The 21,881-nt window shown below is 43.3% G+C and overlaps 1 protein-coding gene across 4 annotated transcripts; it reads left to right on the plus strand.

The window, feature by feature from the left end:
• Window positions 1-29: 29 nt before the first annotated feature.
• On the plus strand, window positions 30-12,115 carry C1H3orf52 (chromosome 1 C3orf52 homolog). Of its 4 annotated transcripts, none has more exons than XR_003262556.2 (8): window positions 682-1,757; window positions 4,732-4,855; window positions 5,618-5,751; window positions 6,610-6,680; window positions 8,628-8,827; window positions 9,756-9,883; window positions 11,724-11,805; window positions 11,911-12,115. XR_003262556.2 is itself a non-coding variant. In XM_064522162.1 (7 exons), coding segments are annotated over exons 2-7 (714 nt in total). In that variant the 5' UTR covers window positions 30-95; window positions 1,536-1,574; the 3' UTR covers window positions 9,758-11,315. The 4 variants fall into 4 exon arrangements, 2 of the variants coding, with proteins under 2 accessions (XP_064378232.1, XP_025978261.1); XR_010392067.1 differs by having other exon boundaries at window positions 11,727-11,805; XM_064522162.1 differs by lacking the exons at window positions 11,724-11,805; window positions 11,911-12,115 and adding an exon at window positions 30-95 and having other exon boundaries at window positions 1,536-1,757; window positions 9,756-11,315.
• Window positions 12,116-21,881: the final 9,766 nt, after the last annotated feature.

Here is a 21,881-nt window from a genome sequence, read left to right on the forward strand (position 1 = left end):
TTTCAGACAATTCAATAGGAAGGTAAGCTCTATTACTAAGAGTGGAACTCAAATGAATGGAGCTCATCTCCAGCAGGAGTACTGAAACCCAGCAGGTAAAGACTTTTCTAGTGAGGATTTTTCCCAAATAAAATCCTGAGGATCCAGATACGTATTCTGATCTGGATGACTGTTTGGCTCCATGCGTAGTCCTCCAGACTTTTGAGGATTCTCCGGAACTGAAGGTGGGGCATGGAATTTGTGTTTCTTTTTATTTGCGGAATGAAACCAAGCGCTGTGCTCAGCTTTTTGGAGTGCCTTTGCCTTGATGACTGTTACATGATGTCAGGAATCTGTACCCCAGGGGAATGGTCAGGCATCAGTAGCCAGAGGAGTTTCACAACAGGAAAACAGTGGTGGGGGGTGAAGTATCCTTGGCGGTTGGCAGGAAGAAAGAGTAGTGCTGCGAGTGGATGTTCACTCGGCAGGGGACAGAGTTGGAGAAAGAAGCTTCTAATGCACTGTCCTCTGCACTGGGGCAAGAAAAGGAGCAAGAGTGCAGTTACCAGCCATGTGCCAGACTTTCTTGATCCAGAGGAAGAGACGTGCCCTGGGAGGAGAAGGGAGAACCCTGAGGATGGAGCTGGGAGAGGAGAAATGGGAGGAGGTAGGATGCAGGATACTGGGGGGACAGAGCACGGGAGGGAGAGGGAGAAATAAGCCTCTGGCTCTGATAAGCTGTCATGAGTGACTCAGACTGTCATAGGAGAGCTCATTTGGGAAATGGGCGCAGGCCAGATCTCAATTCACACCATGGTTTCCTTTACAAAACCACACCCTGGAGAGCACAGGCTAAGGCTGAAGGCCACCCCCTCCACCACTTCTGCAGAGTTTTTTTTTAAAAAAAAAGAAAAAAGGGAAGTGGCATTTCAGGTTTAGGTTGGATAGGATGTGAATAGGCATAATGCTTCTTTAGCACCAGACATCTGATTTAGGCTATATAATACCTAGGGAGAGGAGATTCACAGCACGAAAGTTAGTAGCGTGCATTTCTCCGTTGACTGTACAAGGACACTGAAATTGGAGGTACTCAGAGGTAGTGTAAGTTCTCTTCATAGACTAATCAAACTACAAGCTATGTGATTCTTTACTCAGTTTATGTTGTTCAGAACCACGTCTGTTTGTATATCTGTGCAGATAGCAGCAACAGTGTTTTACTGTCTCGGCTGAAAAGAGCAGGGAAAGCAGTCTGGTTCCTTTCAAAATCATCTTGGCAAATGACAATGTTGCCAAAGGTTTATTGACCTGCTTGGGCTTGTTGAGGGCTGGTATGGTAAGGCAGACAAACTGGAAAACCTAGTATTGCGCTTCACATTGAGAGCTGTAGTTCTGGAGACTGGGCAAATCGATACTTCCTCCCCCTCCCTTTTCTCTGTAGCTAGTGCTGGCGTAGTATTTGTCCTTCCAAGGAATTCCCCTTGTTGATCAGTGTTTTGAGATCACTCCTGCAAAAACTATCCCAACCCTCAGTGTTATCGTCTCCAACCTCATACCAGAACTGCTACTGGCATAACTGCGGCTGAAACCAGAAGGAAATGAGTTACCTCCTTGCTTGCTTCAGAATTAAAGATCCTCACGCAGGAATAGAAGCCATGAAAAGACAAAGCTCTGATCAGGAGCAGGAAGACATTGAATTACAAAGAGAAGAAGTTAATGGGGAAGAAAGTGAGGCTGATCATAACGAGCCTCTAAATTCACGGACGGCTGCAACAAAAAAGGTAGGAATTTCGGTTACTCATTTGATGCTTATGGAGCTGTTGGGAAATATCATACAGCAAGTGAAGTGACACTTCATAGGAACATTTGGTGGGATTATTTAATCAGTTGTTTGAATGAAGGGGAAGGGTTGCTCACTTGAAAGTAAATGTTGGAAACATTGTTAGATGTATTTATTTTCTTCCTTTCACTGAAAATTTATAAAGTTGGAATGGGATTTTGAGCATTGTTTTTTTTTTGGTGTTGGCTGTTTGTGAACTTTAACTCAGAAAATAAAGTTGTACGTAGTACTCTGAGTTTTGCTTTCTTTTTCTTTGTGTTAGTGGGAGTGGGCTCAAAATCAAAAAGGAGAAATGTCAAAACCCATATTTAAATAGGTTTTGTTTGAGAACAAATTAATCAGAAAACAGCACCGCAAAAATAAGATGCCCTGCAGCAAACTTTTTAAGACATGTCAGTTTCTCTCTTTTTCTCGTTGTTGGGTAATTTGCGTGTACTAACAATTATGAATTTGTATGAATAGAGTGCCCATAAACCTCAGTTAAGACCAGCATGCGAGTCCTGAGGTAGTTAGCATCTAGCGTTTAGCCTAACGCTAGGGAACAGACTAAAGCCGGCAGAGGAATGGTATTTTACTAACAGGTGACTTCGGTACAATGATTTTGACTACTTACTTAAAGGCAGAGGGAAAAGCTGTAGAAGAACTAAGAATTTTCCCACTTTTCAGTAGGGGCAGATCTCCAGGGATGGCTGAGCCAATCTGACAGCCCAGCTGCATGAGTCCCACCACCCTTTTCTTCTGCTCCTGGCCAAGCAAAAGCAATTGCTTCCTTTTGCCAGCCCCGCAGATCATCTGGCCTGCCCCCCCTCATGAGCTGATTCCTTCCACCCGACAGGCAAAAACACTGCTCTTGCTATATTGGGTGTGGGGGGGTTACTTCTCCTCTGGCTTGGTGAGCTGGATCAGCTTGCTGAAGGTCAGACAAGTGCTAGAAACACGTAAAGAGGAACAATAGAGGGAGTGGAGGAGACAGGGGAAAGCTAGATTAGCTCAGCTCTCTTGAGAAACTTCACCCTTAACTTTCAGTTTTCCTCTTCCCAGAACTGTCGCTTTTCATTGGGGCTCTGTTTCTGCTGACTGTGGTGTTTGGCTTCATATCCTGTAGGGATTGCTGGAAAATTATTATGCTCTGCTTTGTGCTCAGGCAGCAAATCAGTAAGAATGACTGCTCTGTCCAGTGTGGAGAGATTTCCCCTGCTGCTGCCTCCCAGCAGCCTTGCCATGTATGTGAGCAATGTCCGGAGGGTGTTGGCCCGGCTGGGAGGGAAGAGCTTGGAGAGCTGAATGTTTCCTTGAAATCAACCCAGTTTACCTTGCTTGATTAAAAATTGCATTTTCATGATGGTCTGAAAATGTGGCTAGTATTCTCAGTAAAATCTGGGCTTGATAACTGTCTGCCTCAGCTCATATTATGATAGCTGATTTCATAGTTTTACTTTGGGCAGTAGCTAGTGTTCTTGCCAGATACAAAATGATATGCTAGTGTTATATACTAAATCGAAGATTCGTCCTTCTAATACGTTTTTAAAAAATCAAATAAAATACGTATACACAATCATGCAAATGCACACTGTAAGATAAACCATACTCAGCCAGTTGTTCATCATTCTCCACCAAAGTCGACTTGCACACACAGGTGTGTCTGTAGAGAGCACTTTGAGGTTTTTTTTTTCACCCACTCTCCTTAAGAAGTGGTGCTTGTAGGATATTTGGATGTCTCTTCTCTTCCTGTGCATCCGCCACCCCCAAAGAAGTTTTAAACCAGCTGGTGAACTTCAGTTAAGCTCAGAAGAAAGTTCTTGGTGAATTTTTTTCTGTTATACTAGGTTCTTAGAAAGTTCAAATAGTAAAGCAAGGTAATCTGAATTAGTGCCTCCAGGTAGCAAGCTGGTCCCTGCAATTCTGCATGTGTGTGGCCCAGACAGCCTACACCACGTGCTTTTCCTTGCCTGATACTGATTTCGGAAAGATCATGGAGTTAATAAGGAGGTTATGTCAGGGTTTACAGTAGGTGGGAGGAGGGGGAGTAATAAAGGCAGCATGGTCTACTTTTCTATGGATTTATGCCCTTCATTCAGTGATCTGTCTGTGGAACAAATTATTTGGAGTTCTTGTTTGTTTTGCTATGTCACTTAGGTATATTTTTAATATTAATAATGCTGGAGTAACTAATAAAAGACTAATTCCTATCTCAGTCTCAAATCCTATCAAAAATTAAATGAAAGGTAGGAATTGTCCTTGCTCCTCTATATGAACATGCCTGCATACATAATTTCTTTCAAGAGAAATTCCTTGTGATCTCCTAGCAGATGTGAGATTTGTAACTTTCTGTTAAATGCTCACTTTCGTCTTCAAATACTCAACCTTTTGAAGAAAAAGGGAGTCAACATTAGAATGTTCCTTAATGCAATAACATTTAATGGATAGCAGTCCACTTGTTTTGGGTGCTTATATCCAGACTGATACTATCAATGTCATTGAGGTTGATATCCAGTCATTCTGGAAATTCCTCCACAGATACTTTTTGGATGGGAAAGATGGCAAACTTTAAAAGGACATCTTGTGGAACAAAGAAAATAAATCTGCTTCAAAGAAATCTGGAAACTATGAAAGTACCTTTGTAGCATCTTAGCTTTACGGCTGATTCAAGAGCTGGAAATTCTGCATGAGTAGGGAACTAAATGTCTTTCTTCAAAGTAGTTGACTCGCTGTGAATGTCCACTGCATTCTGCAGGTCTACATTCCCATCTGCAGCAATACTTAAGGGTGGGAACCTTTGATGTAGAGCATTGCTGAACAACGAGACCATCCCTCTGTTTTTTTTTCCCTAAATGTGACAGTAGAGATATGCTTAAATACTTTCTCCTTGCCTTATTTCATTAATCCACATTCCATTTCCTTTTTTTTTTAACTAGAACAGAGATCACTGGAAATCGTGCAGCAATGTCATTTTCTGGAAGTGTAAACTATGGATGGTTATAGCTACAATTTTTATAGTGCTCCTCCTGGTAATTCTTATCAGCCTCGTTCTCTATTCTAGTAAGTATCATAGTCTTGGTTCATCTTCCAATACAAATGGGAACAGTAGCATCCTTTAAACTCCTTCTGCAAGCTGGCTACTGCAGAGACTTGGATGCTGACTGCAGAAGGTGGGTTTTGCATTGAGTGGTGGATGTATGGTCTTGTCTTGTACTGATTTTCAGTGACGTTATAAGGATGTCCCTGGACTTAGAACAGTTTAGATGCTTACCATACTACAAATTTTTTTTTTTTGTTAATCCCTATTGGTGTAATGGTTCGCTGCTGAGGTGGTTGTGATGGCCAGCTGAAGTACATGGTCAAGCCTGTGTACCGACACTGTTAATGGGGTTGTTTGGGTAGACATGCACTTGCACATGCGAATGCATTTGTTTTAGCAGACAAATACCAACTTGTGTCCAGCTCAAATGGCAATTCCAGTTTGTAGTGAACTGAAGAAATATTACTAGAACAGACTGAGGGATGAGGGTGGAAACGATGCTTTTACCATTGCAGTGAGTGCAATGGATAATTTAGGTCTCCTCACTTAGTGTCAGTACCTGCGAGTCTTCCAGAGTAGCTGACCTTTAATGGGCTGGATCATGGACCTCTGTGTGCTGTTGCTTTTCTTTAGGTGACTTGCATTTTCTTTCTGTCATTTCCAAACAGTCATTACTTAGGAAATTCGTGAGAAAGCCACTCTTGAAAAAGTCAAGAGGGTATTTTTTCCTACTTCTGCTAACTAGAACTTTTCCTCCCTTTCTATCTCTTTTTGAATATTAGATGTTTACACAGATGAGGATGACTATTGGGATCCTGATGCACTACTACATAGTGGAAACTATCACAATTTTTCTGGAAAATTCAACTTGAAGTGTGGTCTTCCATATCTTTTCTCTGAAGATATCACTAAGAGGGTATGTGTTGACACAGTTCTCAGCAAAGCTGATTCTGCTTGCAACAAAGATTGAGTATTTTTCCCTTTAAGAAATTTCTGTTTCTCCGTGTAGCAACTTAGTTGTTTGCAAGTCCACATAATTTATTAAAGTAAGGGTAGATTCTGAGCTTTGTTTTTTCCCATATCATTTAAAGTTCTGATTCAGAAAAAAAGAATTGCCTGCTTTTAAGCACACAAGCAACTGCACAGATTTAAAAAGTTTGAAGTTTTGCCTAAATTTTAATAATGGTTGGGACTTAGTCTTCACCCTTTTCACAGAGTATTTTAATTAGTAGGGACTTGTGGATGTCATCTAGCCTGATCCCTGCTCAAAAAGTGTTTGTGTTGTGTTTTCCTGTAAGTGTGTGATGACAACCTGGGTTTATAGCTGTCATTTCCATTGAGTCACCATGGCTCTGAATTACAGCTGAAGTAAGCTCAGCAGGCAGGGCAGTACTGATTTATACTTATTGTGAAAGTGGACCTATAAAGTAACAGTAGAAGGGCTTTCTGGCAAAAAAAACCCCAGCAACAAACCAAACAAAATAAATTGCAGATGGCAACTTGAGCACATACTTTTAGTTCACCCTGAATGCCTCTGTTGTGTTAAGGTAATATAGTAATCACTCAAACACAGAGGTAACTTGTCTGTCAAGCTCAAAGGGAATGTGTACCTTTTCCAGGACAGATATCTGCTGATATTTGACATTCAGCACCTGTGTTTATGCCCTGTGCAACACCTTAAAAGAATGATTCACTGTCCTTTTATGTGGAAAAGAGATAGCAAATGGAAGAAATATATATTTTTTCTTTTTCTTTTCTTTTTTTTCTCTCCAAGTTAACAGATGTCTACAGTTCATCTCCAGCTCTGGGACGCTACTTTAGGTCAGCGCAAGTGGTTTATTTCAGGTAAGTAAGTTCTGCCATGAAAATTATCTGATATTTATAAACTTTTGATAAGGCACATATATATGCCTATATAAATAGGCACAACATTTAAATCTGAAAAAAATAGGAAGTTTGGGCGGAGAATTATCAATATGGATAGTGAAAACTGGTAGAAGGATTCTCTAGTGTAAAGGGCGAGTGCTGCTAGTAAGAAATAATGACAGTAACATTTTATTGCTGTTAAGCATCATCTGTTGTCTTTGGTCCCAGGCGCAGCCCTTACCAAACTTATTAAAAGAAATTTATTAAAAGAAAAATGAGCTGCTGGAACCACTTGAGAGCAACGTGGCTTAAACAGTCTTAACTAAATACAAAAGGTTCCATGGGGAGAGGGGAGAATTATTCTCTTCCCAAAAGAGCTTAAAGGCAACAGGGACACACAAGAAATGAAAGCCAAAACTGCAATTTTGCATTGCTGGTTTGTTTGGATTTTTTTTTTTTTTCCCCTCACTTTATTTTGGGCAACAGGAGTGAATCTCAAAGCAGCAGCATGCTAGAGAGACTGGAAGGGCAGGAGTGAGAGGCAGAGAAGGAGGCAGAGACTGAGGTTTGGCTTGCCCAGGTGAGAGGTGGCTGCACATGTAGGAGAAGCTCGGCTGCTGAAGGCTAATGGGGGCTGGGGAGGAGTGGTGACAGAAAGAAGGTGAGAAAACATCCAGCCTGCCTTGCAGAGGCAGGAGAAAGCTTCACGCTAGAGCTGAGGGAAGATCCTACTCTCAGCAGAAACTGGCACTAGAGAAAGGCCTAGGAGTTTATGATGTTTGAGACAGTAACGTTTTAAGCTATGAAGGTGCTGTGCTCCTACGACAGAATGGGAGGCTGAGCAGAAGAGGGAAAAGTGAGGCTGGAAAGATCATCTCTGGCATGGTCCTCCCACAAAGTGATTGCAGAGAGGCAAGGGAGGTGGGGCGGACAGCTTCTCCAAGGATTTATGAAAAAGCAGGGTGATAAAAGGGATAAGAAGGACTGGAAAACATTGCAGCAAGTAGAGATTTTCAAAAGTCCGGGGCAGTTGAGAGAGGAAGGATAGAGGAAGGGCCTCCATGGGCTGGGGCGAGGGGCTGTCCTGAGGGCTCTTTGGTGAACATGCTCTGATGCACCACCAGATTAGGACATGCCTGCTCTGTCGAATGAGTGTGCTGTAGCTTGTTACCCTTTCAGTTAAAAATGATGATTTGGGTCATTGAGTACAAACCTGCAGTTCTGCATGTGTATTTCACAACTCCTCTCTCTCTGTCTCTCCCCCCCACTTCCCCCCATCCACCCCCCTGTCCACCCCCTTTCTTTCTCTCTTTCCCTATTCAACTTCTTTTTTGATGTTTCTATTGCAACATCAATGTTTTGGTATTTCTGATTCTTTTTTGATAATTCTGCTGGGTAAAATGCAGTAGTCTAATTGCACTTAGTGTTTTTGATAGATAGCAATGAAATCTCCAGAGATGGACTCAGTCCAGTGGTTTACCTAATCCACTCCAGAAAGTGGGTTAGAAACCCTGGCTGGGTTGCATCAGGTATTGCTATCAGCAGAGCAATCTTTTTGCAGGTTCTAAGCTAGTTATGAACACAGTATTTTGTCACCTCTGCTATTATTGTTATGTTCTTATTAGGAACAAATGTGGAAAACCTTGGCCTATGAGGGCACATGTTCAGTTGCCCTTTTTTGCATTTGAAAGATTGGCATCAGGTATGCTCCCAGCTTTCATTCATATCAACAGCTGCTCTGAGAAGGAAGTGGAAGAGGAAACTGGAAGCTTGATGGCCATTCTCTTTTCTAATGCTTTTCCTTAGAACAGGTTTAAAAAAAATCAGTGCCAACATTTATATGAAAAGGCAGTCCCCTCAAAAAAGAAAAGACAAGATACAGTGGTTACTTGCACACGTTCATACTTGAATTTTTTTGTTTTTCAGTAACGAAAGCACTACTGTATTTTATCAGCTGGAGTTCTCTGTGCCACCATCAACAGAGGGGTTTATGGAAAATATAATGAATCCAGAGTTTATAAGGAATGTTTTACGTCAAAATATTTACGATGAAGAAGATACTCTTCCTCATGGGACATCCGAATGTACCAAGTTAAAGCTTGACCCAACTTCTCTTACATTAGCATGTAAGTGCTGTACATTAGAGGGACTTCTTCTCTTCAAGGAGCAGAAGTATTTACTTGGAAGGAGGGAAATCTTTCTCAAAAGACATTAAGAAAATTGTAAAATATTCTGTATTCAAGAAAGTCTTGCCATGCTTAAATTGTACCCTAGAATTCTTTCTCATCCGATGATGAGAAAAGGATTCATGATGAGAACTGTTCAGCTACTGAGTCCAGCCATACTTTTCAGACCTCCTCCTGTATTTAGTACGTACAGCTATAAAGAAAATCTCCCCATATATGTGTGCGTACAATGTGTACAGGCAAAATAATTAAAATGGTTTTTCCATGTTGTGTATCCATATTTGAACGCTTGTGAAACAAGCTTAAATCTTAAGTGAAAAAGCGTAAGTAATTTGGGAGTCAACTTCTGATGTTTTCACAGTCAATGAAAAAGTTTCCTGATTTGTATCTTTTCAGAGCTTTTTGGGGAAAGTTAATTGTTAAAAGAGATTTTTTTTTAAAGGAACCAAATATTCACTCTTCCACGTTTTCTAGTGACTGGGTAGTGATTTCACTGTGTTTAGAGTTGTCTTGATTGAAAATGTCAGTTTAAAAGTCCTGTATGCTTGAAGTTTACACAAAGCTTCTTTTCCCCCCTCTCCCAACTTACTAGTTCACATGTAAGTGCCTTCAGGATAATCCTAGGCCATCACACCACAATACAGTGTGTATAAGCAGGATTCGTGCTTAAGTCATTTTGACTTTCTCAGTACTTAGCAAGGAACAAAAGTTCAACAGGTCTTAAGTTATAATGCTCAATATCATTTTGTTCCTCATGTATTGACAGGGTTCATGGGAAAAGCAATGCAAAGGGGACAGGAAAAAATATGTTGAAGTGTCAAACTGAAATTTCATTTTAATGCTAATAATGTACTGTTTTAACTTTCAGAGAAATGATGGAAAGACTCCTCTTCTCCCTCGGCTACTTCAAGAGATTGCCTTCTCAGGTCTATTAGTAATCTGAAGGGCTAGGAGCTATTCATTATGTAAAAACACTTCCAGTGATGTGGATGTTCTGTAAGTACTGTGTGTGATGCAGTACAGTAAGCTGAAAATGTGGTATATTTATAACAGTGTTGTACTCCTAGAACATTGCTACCTCCTTCTTTACCACTGTCCTGATATATCAGTAACCCGTTTTGATTTGTTTTTGTGAAAATCATGTATCATGCTTGATACATGCCCCATTGACTTTGAAACCTCTTCTTTGACCTGCCTTATGAATCAGTTCTGCATTCCTTGCACTTGCTTTAAAAGCATTCTTGCATATGCTTCCTTTCTTCTGCTCTTTGCTTATCCAATATTATCTGCACAGCTTTATCCTTCCTACTCACTTCCACCTGTGCTCGTATCTGTGATGTTTCCCCTGCTGACTCCCTCAGCCTTGTTTCCCCATTATTCTTTCCTCTCAGAGCAACCTGTAAACTTAGATGCCCCTTTTATTTTCCTTAGTTACATGCAAGGCCTTTGCACTAGCTTGTTAAGTGAACTGGGAATCTCATCATCTGCTTGTTCATCCTATAGTCTTCTTAGAGAAGGTATCATCTGCTCTATTTTTCTCTTTCATAATGTGAAATAGAAATGTTCCAAGGGTCCATCCTCATCGATGTGTTGCACAGTGCATGTGGACAGATGGATTTCTGCTCTTGTCAGAGTCCTGCTGCACTTACATACAAGGATATTTCTGATGAGATGTAATGGAAAACTCAGTGGTGTTGCTTGTGTAGCCAGGTAAAGGGCATCTGGCACAGAGCTAGTAAATTTATTTAAAGTGAATAGACCAATGCCCTGGATAAGAGTTGTATCTTGTTCCCTAATGCATCTGAATGTCCAAGGAATCTTTCAGAGGTCAAATAAGCTGCACGCTTTAACAACTGTCTACTGTTAGTCAGCGGTACTTGTGAAAAGACAGCTATTTGACCTGCATTTATAAATTCAAACACAAATTAGTCTAGACCCTAAGTTTACCCCCTGCCCCAAGGAGGGGGAGGGTGATAAAAATGAACAGATGCAAGATTTTTGCCTTAATAAGGCAGCAAATACTAGTTCTAGTTGACAAGAGATTACACAAGATGGACCAATGCTAAGAGAAGGGTGCTGAGGCACATCATGTAGGCCAGTGTGGCATGACAGTTACTTACTGGCAATAACATCAACATTTAAAATTAAGCATTAGCTTTACTAGAAATGTGATGAATTCACTACCATGCTAGTGAAATATAACTTCTTGTCATGAATGCATTGTTTGAATTTGTAATTGTAAACATGTATAGCCAGTATAAATGCTGGTACTGTTGGATAGAGAAATTTATTTTAACAGACCTTTTGTATTGTCTTGAGAAATAGCTCATGGGAAATTGTATTTCTGTTTTTTTTTAATGTTATTAGTATATTTAAGAAGTAATCTGATAATTATACTATACATTAAATTATTTATTTTTACTCTTAAGCCATCGATTTCGTTCCTTCTGCAGCTCCAGTCCAGCAATACACTCAAAACCATATTTCTTGTAGCTTGAATTTTAACTGAGCTTAAGGAACAGCCTAGACCAAATTAGCGGTTCTCATGGCTCCCGTATTTATGACTAATTTTGATCCCACCTTAATTTGTGAGATGCAATGGTGACTCCAAAATCAACATCTTCTCTTTTCATGGCTCAGTTTTCATTTGATGAACTAGTATAATTATATATTTAAGGCTATCATTTCTGTATGTTTTTGAAAAATGCAGAGCTGCAAATGCTGTGCCTAATGCAGTATCTTATATAGCAAAAAATCAAAGGAGATTTTCTTTCTGATTCTTACACTGGAAAGGATAAAATTCACCCGTCTTCATGTGTATGATCTCTCCCAAAAGCAGTAGACTACGAAAATACCAGCAGCAAATTAATAGCTTGCCTTTGAGATGATACTTGATCCTACTGCTCTTTCGGCCTAAGGTAACTGAATCTGCCCTTCAACACTTCTTAATCTTGATTCAGTATCAAAGAACTGAACAATAATACCATGATCTTTTTTTTTTATGGTGATACCTCTACATGCAGCAAGAGCCACGAGGAAGAAAAGAGAAGCTGCCATCATTCACTTCTTTCCAGCCATCCTCATCTGTCCTATTACCTTCGCCCCAGAGTTCACTGGAAAGAAGAGGGAGGAGCTGTAGCAAGATTTAGTGATAGTCAACACAAAGTGTCCAACTTCACCCTCTACCTCCAGTCATGCTTTCAACTCTGATTGAAGGAAATATTCCCCCCCCCCCCAAAAAAAAAGGCAAATAGTGGTATTTGTCTGTTTCCCCTTGAGGTAAATTGACAATGTAAAAGAAAATAGCCAGATGTATTAGTTACAACCTCATCCGTTAGGAACAGAGTAGTGTGAAAACATGTTATTCTGTCAAGTTAGATGTTTCGTAAAAGTTTAATGTTAATTTTAATGGAAGGAGCCTGAGTCATACATAGATGACTGAGGCAACTGAGTGGCAATTAAAAAAGGAAAAGTTAGTTCTGATAATTCAGCTTGTGGACCGTACGACCAACCTTTTAAAATCCCATGGCAGACAGTCAGATGTGTAGCTCCAGCTCATAGTACAAATCTGGGGGCAGATTCAGCTGTCTGGCTGCTGCAACAGTACCTGCACAATGCTGCCTGCATAGTGCTAGCAGTGTCTGTGCACTGCCTCGTGCAACCCATTCACCCCGTGGGACCCCCAGGCACAGAAACGGCAGGTGGGGTGTGTGCAAAGGCACCACACTGTAAAGCCAAGGCTACAGCCAGTGATTAGGTCCAGTCTTTAAGCTCGGGAAAACTCTGCTTAATATTATATTCCAGATTGTTTTAATACAAAAATGGAGGGGGGCAAAAAGCATGCTTTAGCAAGAACACAGGCACATAACCACTTTATGAGCTTTGCTGAACAGTTGAACAAAGGTTGAAAAATGCTGCTTGCAGAGGGGTGAGACTATGGGGAGGTGTGTTCTGGTGCTGCATAAAACCAAATCTGAGATGCCAGGGGGGCAGTGAACTGGAAGTGTTGTGTGGCAAAGCAGGCACCTGGGACTCCCCTACCAAGAGAGGAGTGCAGCTACTGTCTGTGTAGCATTAGCTCTTTATAGGTTTGCTAGTCTCGCAAGTTGGCAGTGGTTTGAAGTGGTTGGATTTTTGTTTTGCATAAAATATATTGTCTTTTTGATTTAGTTCCAACTTTGTTAAGATTTCACTCTGAGAAAAGTAGTATCACATTGAAAAAAAAGAGGGGGCAATATGAGAAATGAGCTAATTGTATTAACTGTACTATATCATTGTAATGATATACCACACAAGCAGGCCAGAGAAACTTTGAAAGAGATTAAGTGGACTTATGTACAGGGTCTATGTTTTTTTTTAATTAAAAAAACAAAACAAAACCAAGGGTATTATCATGGCATTATTGAGATTTCCACCAACGGTTTTGTTAGATCCCTTTAAAAAAATTCAAAAGCACCATAAGAGTCTAGCAAAAAAGGCACAGTCTCAGTTGCTTCTACTAGTGAAGCACCTTATTTACTATACAGAAACATTGTCTTGCAGTGGAAGTTACACTGATTCTTGTTTTAATTGTCAAGTAAAGCCCTGTACTCTGTCCATGTCTCTTTCTGTGATCACCTTTTCATGGACAAATTTGTTTCATTGGAACTGGCTGGCAGATTTGTCTTAGCATGTAACCTTTGTACATTAGAGAGATGCTCTCCAGTTTGCTTGAAGACCTGACATAGCAAATACGGCGGTTAGGAAGACTGCACACTGCTGGCTTAAATATTCAAACAAAAGGGTGCCTTGGCAGCAGGAAATGTCACTTTTTAGTTTACCAGGATATAATCATATTCATTGTTGTCTTCAGAGCCAGTGATGGTTTGCTTGTTCTTAGGCATGTTGACAATTGCATATTCTGTCTTATCATTGGTATTAGCCACAGAGGAGTCACATTTTACACCGTGGATGACAGTAGAATACCATAGTTCACTGGTGTTAATATAATCTTTTCCCTCAGGATGTTCCTGACAGAAAGAAAGAGAGAGAGGGAGGGAGACAGGTCAGCTTTAACATTTTTACATCCTGTTGCTGAAGAAGCTTGCAATGTGAGCATATGTGGTGGTCTGTATAGTCTGTGTGCTCATACAACGGTATTAGTTGGCACACCATAGTACTAGAACTGTTTGCAAATCTACAGTCATTTCATTATTGTGCAGACTGCAGCTGGACACGCAGGAGCATCCAACACCGCCTGCACGCTGTGTACGGGTGGAGGACGGACGGCCTCACTCTGGTTCTGAGGTTGGTCCTGGTAAGCATTAGGTTGTGTGATAACAGGCTCATCTCCACACGCATAAAGGAGAACGGAGAACAACAGCACGTTGAGCAACCTGAATAATCCCCTGCCCTGGCTCCTCCTGGGCCCGGCACAGGAGAGCTGTGGGCCTCCTTAGCCAGGTGTGAGACTCACCCATGAGCCATGAGAGCGGGGCACCTGACAGATTGAGGGGGTCGTTGCCTAGGTGTGTGGGACTGTGGGGCCTGAGGGGTTGACTCAGGGGTGTGTGTGTGTGTGTGGAAGGCAATGGGGAAGAGCAAGGTGTTATGGAAATTGGTCCTAATGCCCTGTACTGGTCTTATTTCAAAGCCTTGACACCCTCCCTTTCGGAGTGTGAGACGCAGGAATGCAGACTGCGTGTAACTTCCTTATCTTCCTAGCTTGAACCAGCTCTGAGGCCCTTTTCTTACTGGACTAAGTAAAAGTTCATTATTTTATCTAAGTGCAGCCTAAGGCTTCAGCAAATTTAGCTACTCATGCTAAGCAAGTTTTATAGAAGTTGTGCTAAGCGGCTACCTCTAGACAGTTTCAGTTCGCTATTCTTTAACACAAGGAACCAGAGTCAGCTACTGGACAGACCAAGTGCTTAAGCCTACCTGCTCAGAGGATCCACATGGTATATATGTATATATATTCCCACTAATGGACTTTCATCTTGATCAGCCAGAGAGAGGAACAGGATGAGGCTGTCTATGCTGTTTTTGTTTGTGTTGAGCTGTGTGGCCGGCTGTGTGTATATGTGTTGTGTATGTGTGTTTGTGTGGGGGCCTACTGGGGATACATGCTCAGACTTGCTACTAGTTGGACCTGGAGGCATTGAGCTGTGGCAGCCTCGCCTCTTTTGGGCTGCCAGATTCAGCAACCCCTAACAGTTAAACGAGGCATTTAATCCCTTTTTCCTGGGCTGTTTCTAGTTCCACCGTTTCTGTTCTTGCTCCCTTCGATTTTAACTAGAAATTGAAATGTCTGTTTTACGTGCCCTTCAGCCATCATGCTCCTCTGACATACAAAAACGAAGAGGCAAGCTGCGCTTCAGAGCTGGCTGTATTTAAAGACTATTCAAGTATTGCTTGTGGGTCGAGAGGGACACACTCAAAAGCAATGCCCTTCCTGCAGGGAACTTGCCCACTGCATCAGCTTACACTTTTAGACACCTGAAGGTACACATTCAGACTAGCTTATTCAAACCCTTCGTATATGTGAATCCTTCAAACATCTCCTCCTAGTCTGACCCCGAGGGGAAGGAAGCCAAGCCTCGTACAACTTGAGCCCAGAGAACCAGGCACGTGCCAAGCCAAGGGTAGTGTGGCTGCAAGGGACCCTGGCCTCAAGGGGGACCCAGAGGTGGCTAACCCATTCCCTGCCAGGCTCTCATCTAATGCACACCTTGAAAATAGAGAGTGCAGAAAGAAGAGCCATCAATGAAGGAGAAGGTAAGCTTGTGTGGGTAAATACTGTCCTAACCCTGTTTAAACTCATCCTTCCTTCCACCTCTTCAACATATTTGTTAATGTGCTTTGGATGAGTATGCATCTGAATAGGTAGAAGGATGACATTAATCTAAAGGGACAATGTGAACTGGTTAAGTACTAGGAGCCAGAAGTTAAAAATGCCCTGATGCTCTTGATCTGGAGTCACTGGGAAGTACTTAGTATGGCCTTTATGGCAGCATTTTGCGTTGTTCGGAAGAGTAGTGGCGTTTTTTAAGTGGGTGCTGCTGAGTTCGTGCTGCCATTTATAGCTACCTTTCATGCTCTAAAGTGGAACAGAGGTCTCTGCTCCATGGGTAATAACCTCAAGGGATTTGCCTTTATTTTTCAAGCCTAGAAGTGAAAGATGGTTGTGAGAACATAGTTCCTGCAGAATCTGTCTCAGATTTTCCCAGCTTAAACAAACTGTTTGGTTTATTTGGATATGCTTTCTGTAAAAGACCTCCTGACCATGAGGAAACGGCAATTTTGAAAACAATTACTGAGTTTTTGAGTTGAGGCTTTAGAAAAATTCAAAATTTGGAAATTTTAAAAGTTCTAAGCAGTAGCGCAGTCAGGGTGGACTTGCCTAAGAAAAGGAATTCTCTATCTGCAGAGGCATGGCTCTCTCTTCCCTTAGTCACTGCCTGGTATTACCAAGAAGGGGGCAGCAGCAGCATTTCTCCTGCTGTGCTTAGGAAATGAACGCAGGTAGGCTGTTCAGCCTCCTGAGTCACAGGCTCCCACCACACCAAGTGAGGACTGGAGTTCCTCCTGTCCATTCCAATGCCTACATCTCCCCAAGCCTTATTCACAGCCACTTTTTCCAGAGTGCTTCTAGTCTACAGATTATTTGAAAGGCCATTATCATCGCCGTTCTCTGGCCAGTGGAGAAACTGAAGTGCAGATGTGGCAGATAACTTGTCCCACAGGCTGATGGTGCAGGAGGAGTGAGCCTGCAGACTGTTGAGTTTCACTTAAGTCTTTCATTATTCATAAGTCCAGTTTAATGCTTGGGAGGAAGGGCTCTCATATTGCATGAAAGATCTTCCCAAGACTGTTTTCAGATCACACTCTGGGGCTTTTACGTGGGATTAAAAACTCTCAAAACTAGACAGCTATTTGGCAGGCTCTCCATTATAGTTCCACCCCCTCCTCTTCTCTTCTTCCACTGCCCACCCCACAGTCACATGTACAAATGATGAGCTCATTTAATCACATCTTTTTGTGTCATCTTGCCCACCTTCTTTGAAATTTTCTGTTGAGCACCCGCTTACCTGCAGGGCATCAACTTTTGGTTTAATGAAGTCATCTTTGGAAAAAAAGGTTTGGGCTGCTAAATGGCAATGCTTTGTTCTGCTCTGTGTTGGGCTTCTGATGATGGTTCATGACTGGTAATTTAAGAGGCAGCTTCCCTTACCCTCTGCTAAAATTAACTATCCTCATAGCAGAGGTAGCAATCCATGGGTACTCAGCTGCTGTCTCTCAGAGCCTAGTGAATTAACACAAATGAATGACTACATGAGACTGTGACGCACGTCACTTGAAAAGTGGATGCTTCCCCTCCCCTGCCACCCCTTGCCTACAGAATGATAAGTTTGGGCAGATGGGTAGGACACACACCAAGGGATGGTTACCTCCTAAATTACCTCGGTGTACCTTACGAGAGCTCCTGAATCTGATCCCAAAGCAGTGATGTAAGGTGGACTGGTAAATGAGCTGATAGCTCCAGTCTTTCCTACGTGTCTTCTCTGGTAGTATAACCATTTGACCCATTCTGGTTTATAAGAAACTAAATATTTGCCATGACTGAGCATGTTCTGAGGCTCTTTTCCTCTCTTCAGAGGCAGTAAGATGTTGGAAAGGGAAACCTCATTCTCTTCCAGCAAGGATTTAGCCATTTGTTAAATCATCTGTTGTTTTTAACAGTGAAAGGTTTAACAAAAACCTTTTAAGCTTCCAAATACTAAAACTTTCTTTGTCTTTAAACTGAAGACTGCTTTTATTACTAAAGCTGGTCAGCAATACTCCAGCTAAATGGTTTTATTTTTTTAAAAAGACGTCACGTTGAAACTGAAACTTTTTGTGGAAACATGCCAGTTGTGATGAACCTGTGTTCAAGAAAGGTTACCCTGGCTGGGAGAAAGCTGAGGGCAGAAGACAATGAGGTGGAGGAAAGAGAAATAGCCCTGCAGCCATAAACTGCCCTATGGCTGGGGACGCTCATCAGGACTTGTTCACGAGGTACAAGTCCCTAAACTGATTCAGACCGGGCAGCATTTTTCAGCCTCCGAAACCATGAGTGAGTGTTGCAGCTTGCTTGGTGAGTAGCTGCTCTAGAGCAGGGCTGCATCTCATTGTTCCAGTTTATATAAATAATTATTTGATACATAGACCAAAACATTTTTTTCCTGCCTCCCAAGTAAATGGCTGTTGTCTCTTCTGAGGGAATGTGATAGACACTGTGTTTTTCTGACTCACAGATAAGTCTTGGACCCAGTCCCCAAAGAGAGCTACACAAACACGAACTTTTAATCATTACCTCGACAGTTCTTGGCGAATAGCTGTAGGTCTGTGCTGGAGAAAGAGAAAGTAAACATGTGTGATTGCCAGTTTTTTGATACAGCTACAGAATACAAGCAAATGCTAGCTGAGATACAGAGGAGAGAGATGGGGGAAGTGATAAGTACCAACAGGAACAAATAGGACTTTGTGTGGCACAGGACTTACTCAGACTTAGCTACAGGCTCAGCACAGGCTCTGGAAAATCATGAACTAGTATGAAATTAGTTGTGGAAAGACATGATGTCTGAGGGCTAAATAAACCTCATGGATTTTAAAGAAACCTTTTCTCTAGCTTAACATGCAGTGAAGTCACACAATACTGCTCATCAATTTTTATAAAACCTAGACATAGATACTTGGTTTTTTGTCTCTTTTTTTTTAACTGGAATAAGCTTATGTACCTCTTAGAAATGGGTGTTCTTTCTTTCTTCCTTGCTGTCTGACCACCCCCCCCCCCCACCACCACCACATTTCACCTTTATTGTCAATGCAGCCTCAATTCTGCCCACGTTCCCTGGCTGAGCGCTGGGGCACAGAGACGCTATGTGATGTGTGTTATATGCCTGGGCGAGCGTTAGGTGTTTGTGCACCGATGTTTAGTAGGCTGGTGCTTTTCTGAAATTTTTTCTGTCTATCCTGTAAGCATCTAAATATGGGAGGGTTGTTTACATCGTCCTTTCTCACGGCTTCATTTTTAGCTGCCTATCTGGTTCTCGTTATGAGGTTGATTGAACTGCTAGTTGCTCCTGTAAAATTTGAGAGCTGAGCTTTTGCTTTTATTTAAGATAACAGGATTTGAAGTGTACTTGCTTTACACACTAAATGCAGGTAAGTCATCAGTCTCTCAATATTGCATTAAAGTTGCCATCTAGACAACTTGTAGTGTTTTCAACTATTACTGTGCTGCCTTGCCACTGCCATGAAATTGCCAATGGGCAGGATTAACAAGAAGCTGCTCTTTCCTAAGCAAGTATTGCAACATGTGGAAGCAGTACAAAGTATTATACCACCCACACATGAATTGCTTTACCCACTGTCAGAAAAGGTAACAGTCTGGATTGAAACCAGGATCCTGTGATTCATGTGAATTCATGTAGTTCTAGCTACTGGATGGGTCTTTCCTATTTGCATATTTAATATACAGAAAATATTTTATTAGAAGGAACAGTACCTGGATTTCCTGTTTATTTTTAATCTCTCAATCATGAAATAACAAAGTGTATGACAGTACATGGCTAGATAAATATTCAAATGTAAAACCTTCAGAAAGTTGTTGCCAAAACTAAAAAGCTCCTATTTATGTTCTTTTTCTGGGTGGGAAACTTAGCTTTGCTTCCCTCTGAACTCTACCCAGCAAATTCAGTGGCATGAGAGCTGGCATGAGTCACAGGGCTCTCGCTGGCGGTGTGGGTCCTGCCTTGTTCCCGCCTCTGCTCGTGATGCTTTCGTGGCTCCAAATGTGTCTGTGGGCTTTCAGTCAGGCCAAAGTGCGCACCAGGACAACGTGTGGGTTCAACACTACTGTTGTTGGCTGCATGGGTGTTTTGATGCGTTTCTAGGAAAATTCCTAAAACGTTCCGGCACTCTGCTGGGCTATGCAGGAAAGCGGGCTCGTGGGTGATCACCTGGGAACACCACGCTTGCTTTGCCCTTACTTATTCTGCCTTGTTCCCTGGCTGCCTTGCACAGGCTCTGGTGCTTGGCTTCCCCCGCTTTTTGCACAGATCGGGGTCGGGGGGAATAGCACTGAAATCCTGCACAGCGGATGCCCCCCCGCTGCGGTTCAGGGGCTGCTAAGCCTGCACACCTGGCTGCGACGTGCCCTGGCGAAAGGCGGCTGCACGGTGAGCAGGGACCAGCCCAGAAGCGGGCAGCGGTAACCACAGCAGGTGTGGTGTAAGCGGTAGTAAGGCTGCGGTAGGGCTGCCTCTCCCATCCTGCTGCGCGCTGGCAGCTCACGCTGTCGGAAACGCTCCCACAGGGTGCCAGCATACGTGCTCGCTACCAGTGAGGGCCTGCCATGAGCACTGAGTATTTCAAAATAAAATAGAGGCCCCAAATAACCCAGCGCAAGCTGGTGCCTGGCTCATGTAGCACCCATCTTTGGGTGCAAAGAAGTTTCCTCCAACTGGGACACAAAACGCCTGGAAACTTTCTCCTTGCTGAACCTGATGCCCAAGGCTATTTATGTGCATATTTGCAGCAGGGAGTGGATTTTTCCCACCTATTGCAGTGATGCCGGGTGCTGGCCAAGGGGCATCCTCCATGCTCCCACCCTCCCCCAGCTGCCTCCTGGGCGCACGAAGAGCCACCTTACTTACTCTCCTTGTGGGAGTATCTTTTTCTCTGGATGCAGATGCTCATTTTCCACCTAGAATATGGAAATAAGGGCAGGTAGGTTAGATTCGGCACCGATAAACCCACATGCTCTACTTAGAGCTAGGTGCCTGCATCTGTGTGGGTAGTTTGCTCTTCCTTTTTCTTAGGTGAGGTGGGACAAGCTGCTTCACACAACTTTCCTTGCTTTGCCCTCTCTGCCTTTCCTTTTGGCTGCCCGTAAGGTGGAAGGCAACATCGCTTGGTGGCCGTGGGGCAGAGGCCAAGGTGGGTACTGGGGCGCTTGCTGTGGGACCTGGGGCTATGCACAGGGAGGAGAGGCGCTCCCCCCGGCTCTGGAGCGGCGTGCTGAACGCAAGTGCCAGCTCATGGCTAGTGCCTGCTGCTGCAAGTGGTTCAGGTGCCTGCTTCTCCCCCCTGGGTTAGGGGTCCTCAGGCCTCCCCACAACATGGTGTGGTGCCACCACGTACCCATGGCAAGCGGGGCTGTCAACCACAGTGCGGGGCAGCGCTCATGCTGGCAGCCTGGCTCGTGGCCAGAGCGTACCGTGGCCAAGCCAACTCTGGCGCTGCTTTTGAGTGAAAGGCAGGAGGAATTCCCCTGGGGTTTATGGAAATCAGCTTGGCACTGACTGGGAATTTTCAAATGAAATCTATTCTTTTGGTTTTTTAGTTTTTTTTTTTTCCTTCCTGAGAAAAGGCCAGTTTGTCAAAAACGAAACCCCTTATGGGGATGTACTGGTTTTGATGAAACTTTCATCCTAGAGGTGTTCTCAGTGAGGGCACGAGGGTGAAGCACCGCAGGGTGCGTGGAGAGGCCCAGCGCAGGGTAGCCAAGAATGGCGTGGGTGCAGGAGCTGCAGCTCCTGCACTGGCGCTTGCCACGGGCTGCTCTCGCTTCAGTAATGCCACCGCTAGTGGCAGCGCTGGAGCTCTCCATGGAGCCTGGGTGAAGCTGCCTCCTCCTGGCCCCAGGGCTGCTGCAGGGGATCCCGGGGAACGGGATGGCCATGGGCTCTGCCGACACCTTCGCTGTGCCGCCTACATGCCAGCCCATGAGCCTGCGTGCAAAGCAGGGACGCGGCAACTCACGGGTGACCAACATTGGAAATTTAAGAGCGAGGAGAGGGGGATGAGACCGAGCTGCGCGGAGTCCTAAGGGCTAGGAAAAGCCAGCAAGAGGCGACTCCGATGGCAGCTTAGTCAAGGCAAAACCCACCATCGGGTTTTCAAGGAAGGGCCTGAGGGTCCCCCCTCGCCCCCCCCAAGAAGATGCTGAGCCGCCAGCGTGGTCAGCTCA

The sequence above is a fragment of the Dromaius novaehollandiae genome, chromosome 1 (assembly GCF_036370855.1).
Source record: "Dromaius novaehollandiae isolate bDroNov1 chromosome 1, bDroNov1.hap1, whole genome shotgun sequence".
Classification (NCBI taxonomy): domain Eukaryota; kingdom Metazoa; phylum Chordata; class Aves; order Casuariiformes; family Dromaiidae; genus Dromaius; species Dromaius novaehollandiae.

Excerpts from the sequence above, each read along its gene's own strand:
- C1H3orf52 (XM_064522162.1), top strand. The coding sequence starts at position 1,575 with ATGAGTTACCTCCTTGCTTGCTTCAGAATTAAAGATCCTCACGCAGGA. Across the intron at positions 4,856-5,617 it reads CAGCCTCGTTCTCTATTCTA|ATGTTTACACAGATGAGGAT; the intron begins GTAAGTATCATA and ends TTTGAATATTAG. Across the intron at positions 6,681-8,627 it reads GCGCAAGTGGTTTATTTCAG|TAACGAAAGCACTACTGTAT; the intron begins GTAAGTAAGTTC and ends TTTGTTTTTCAG.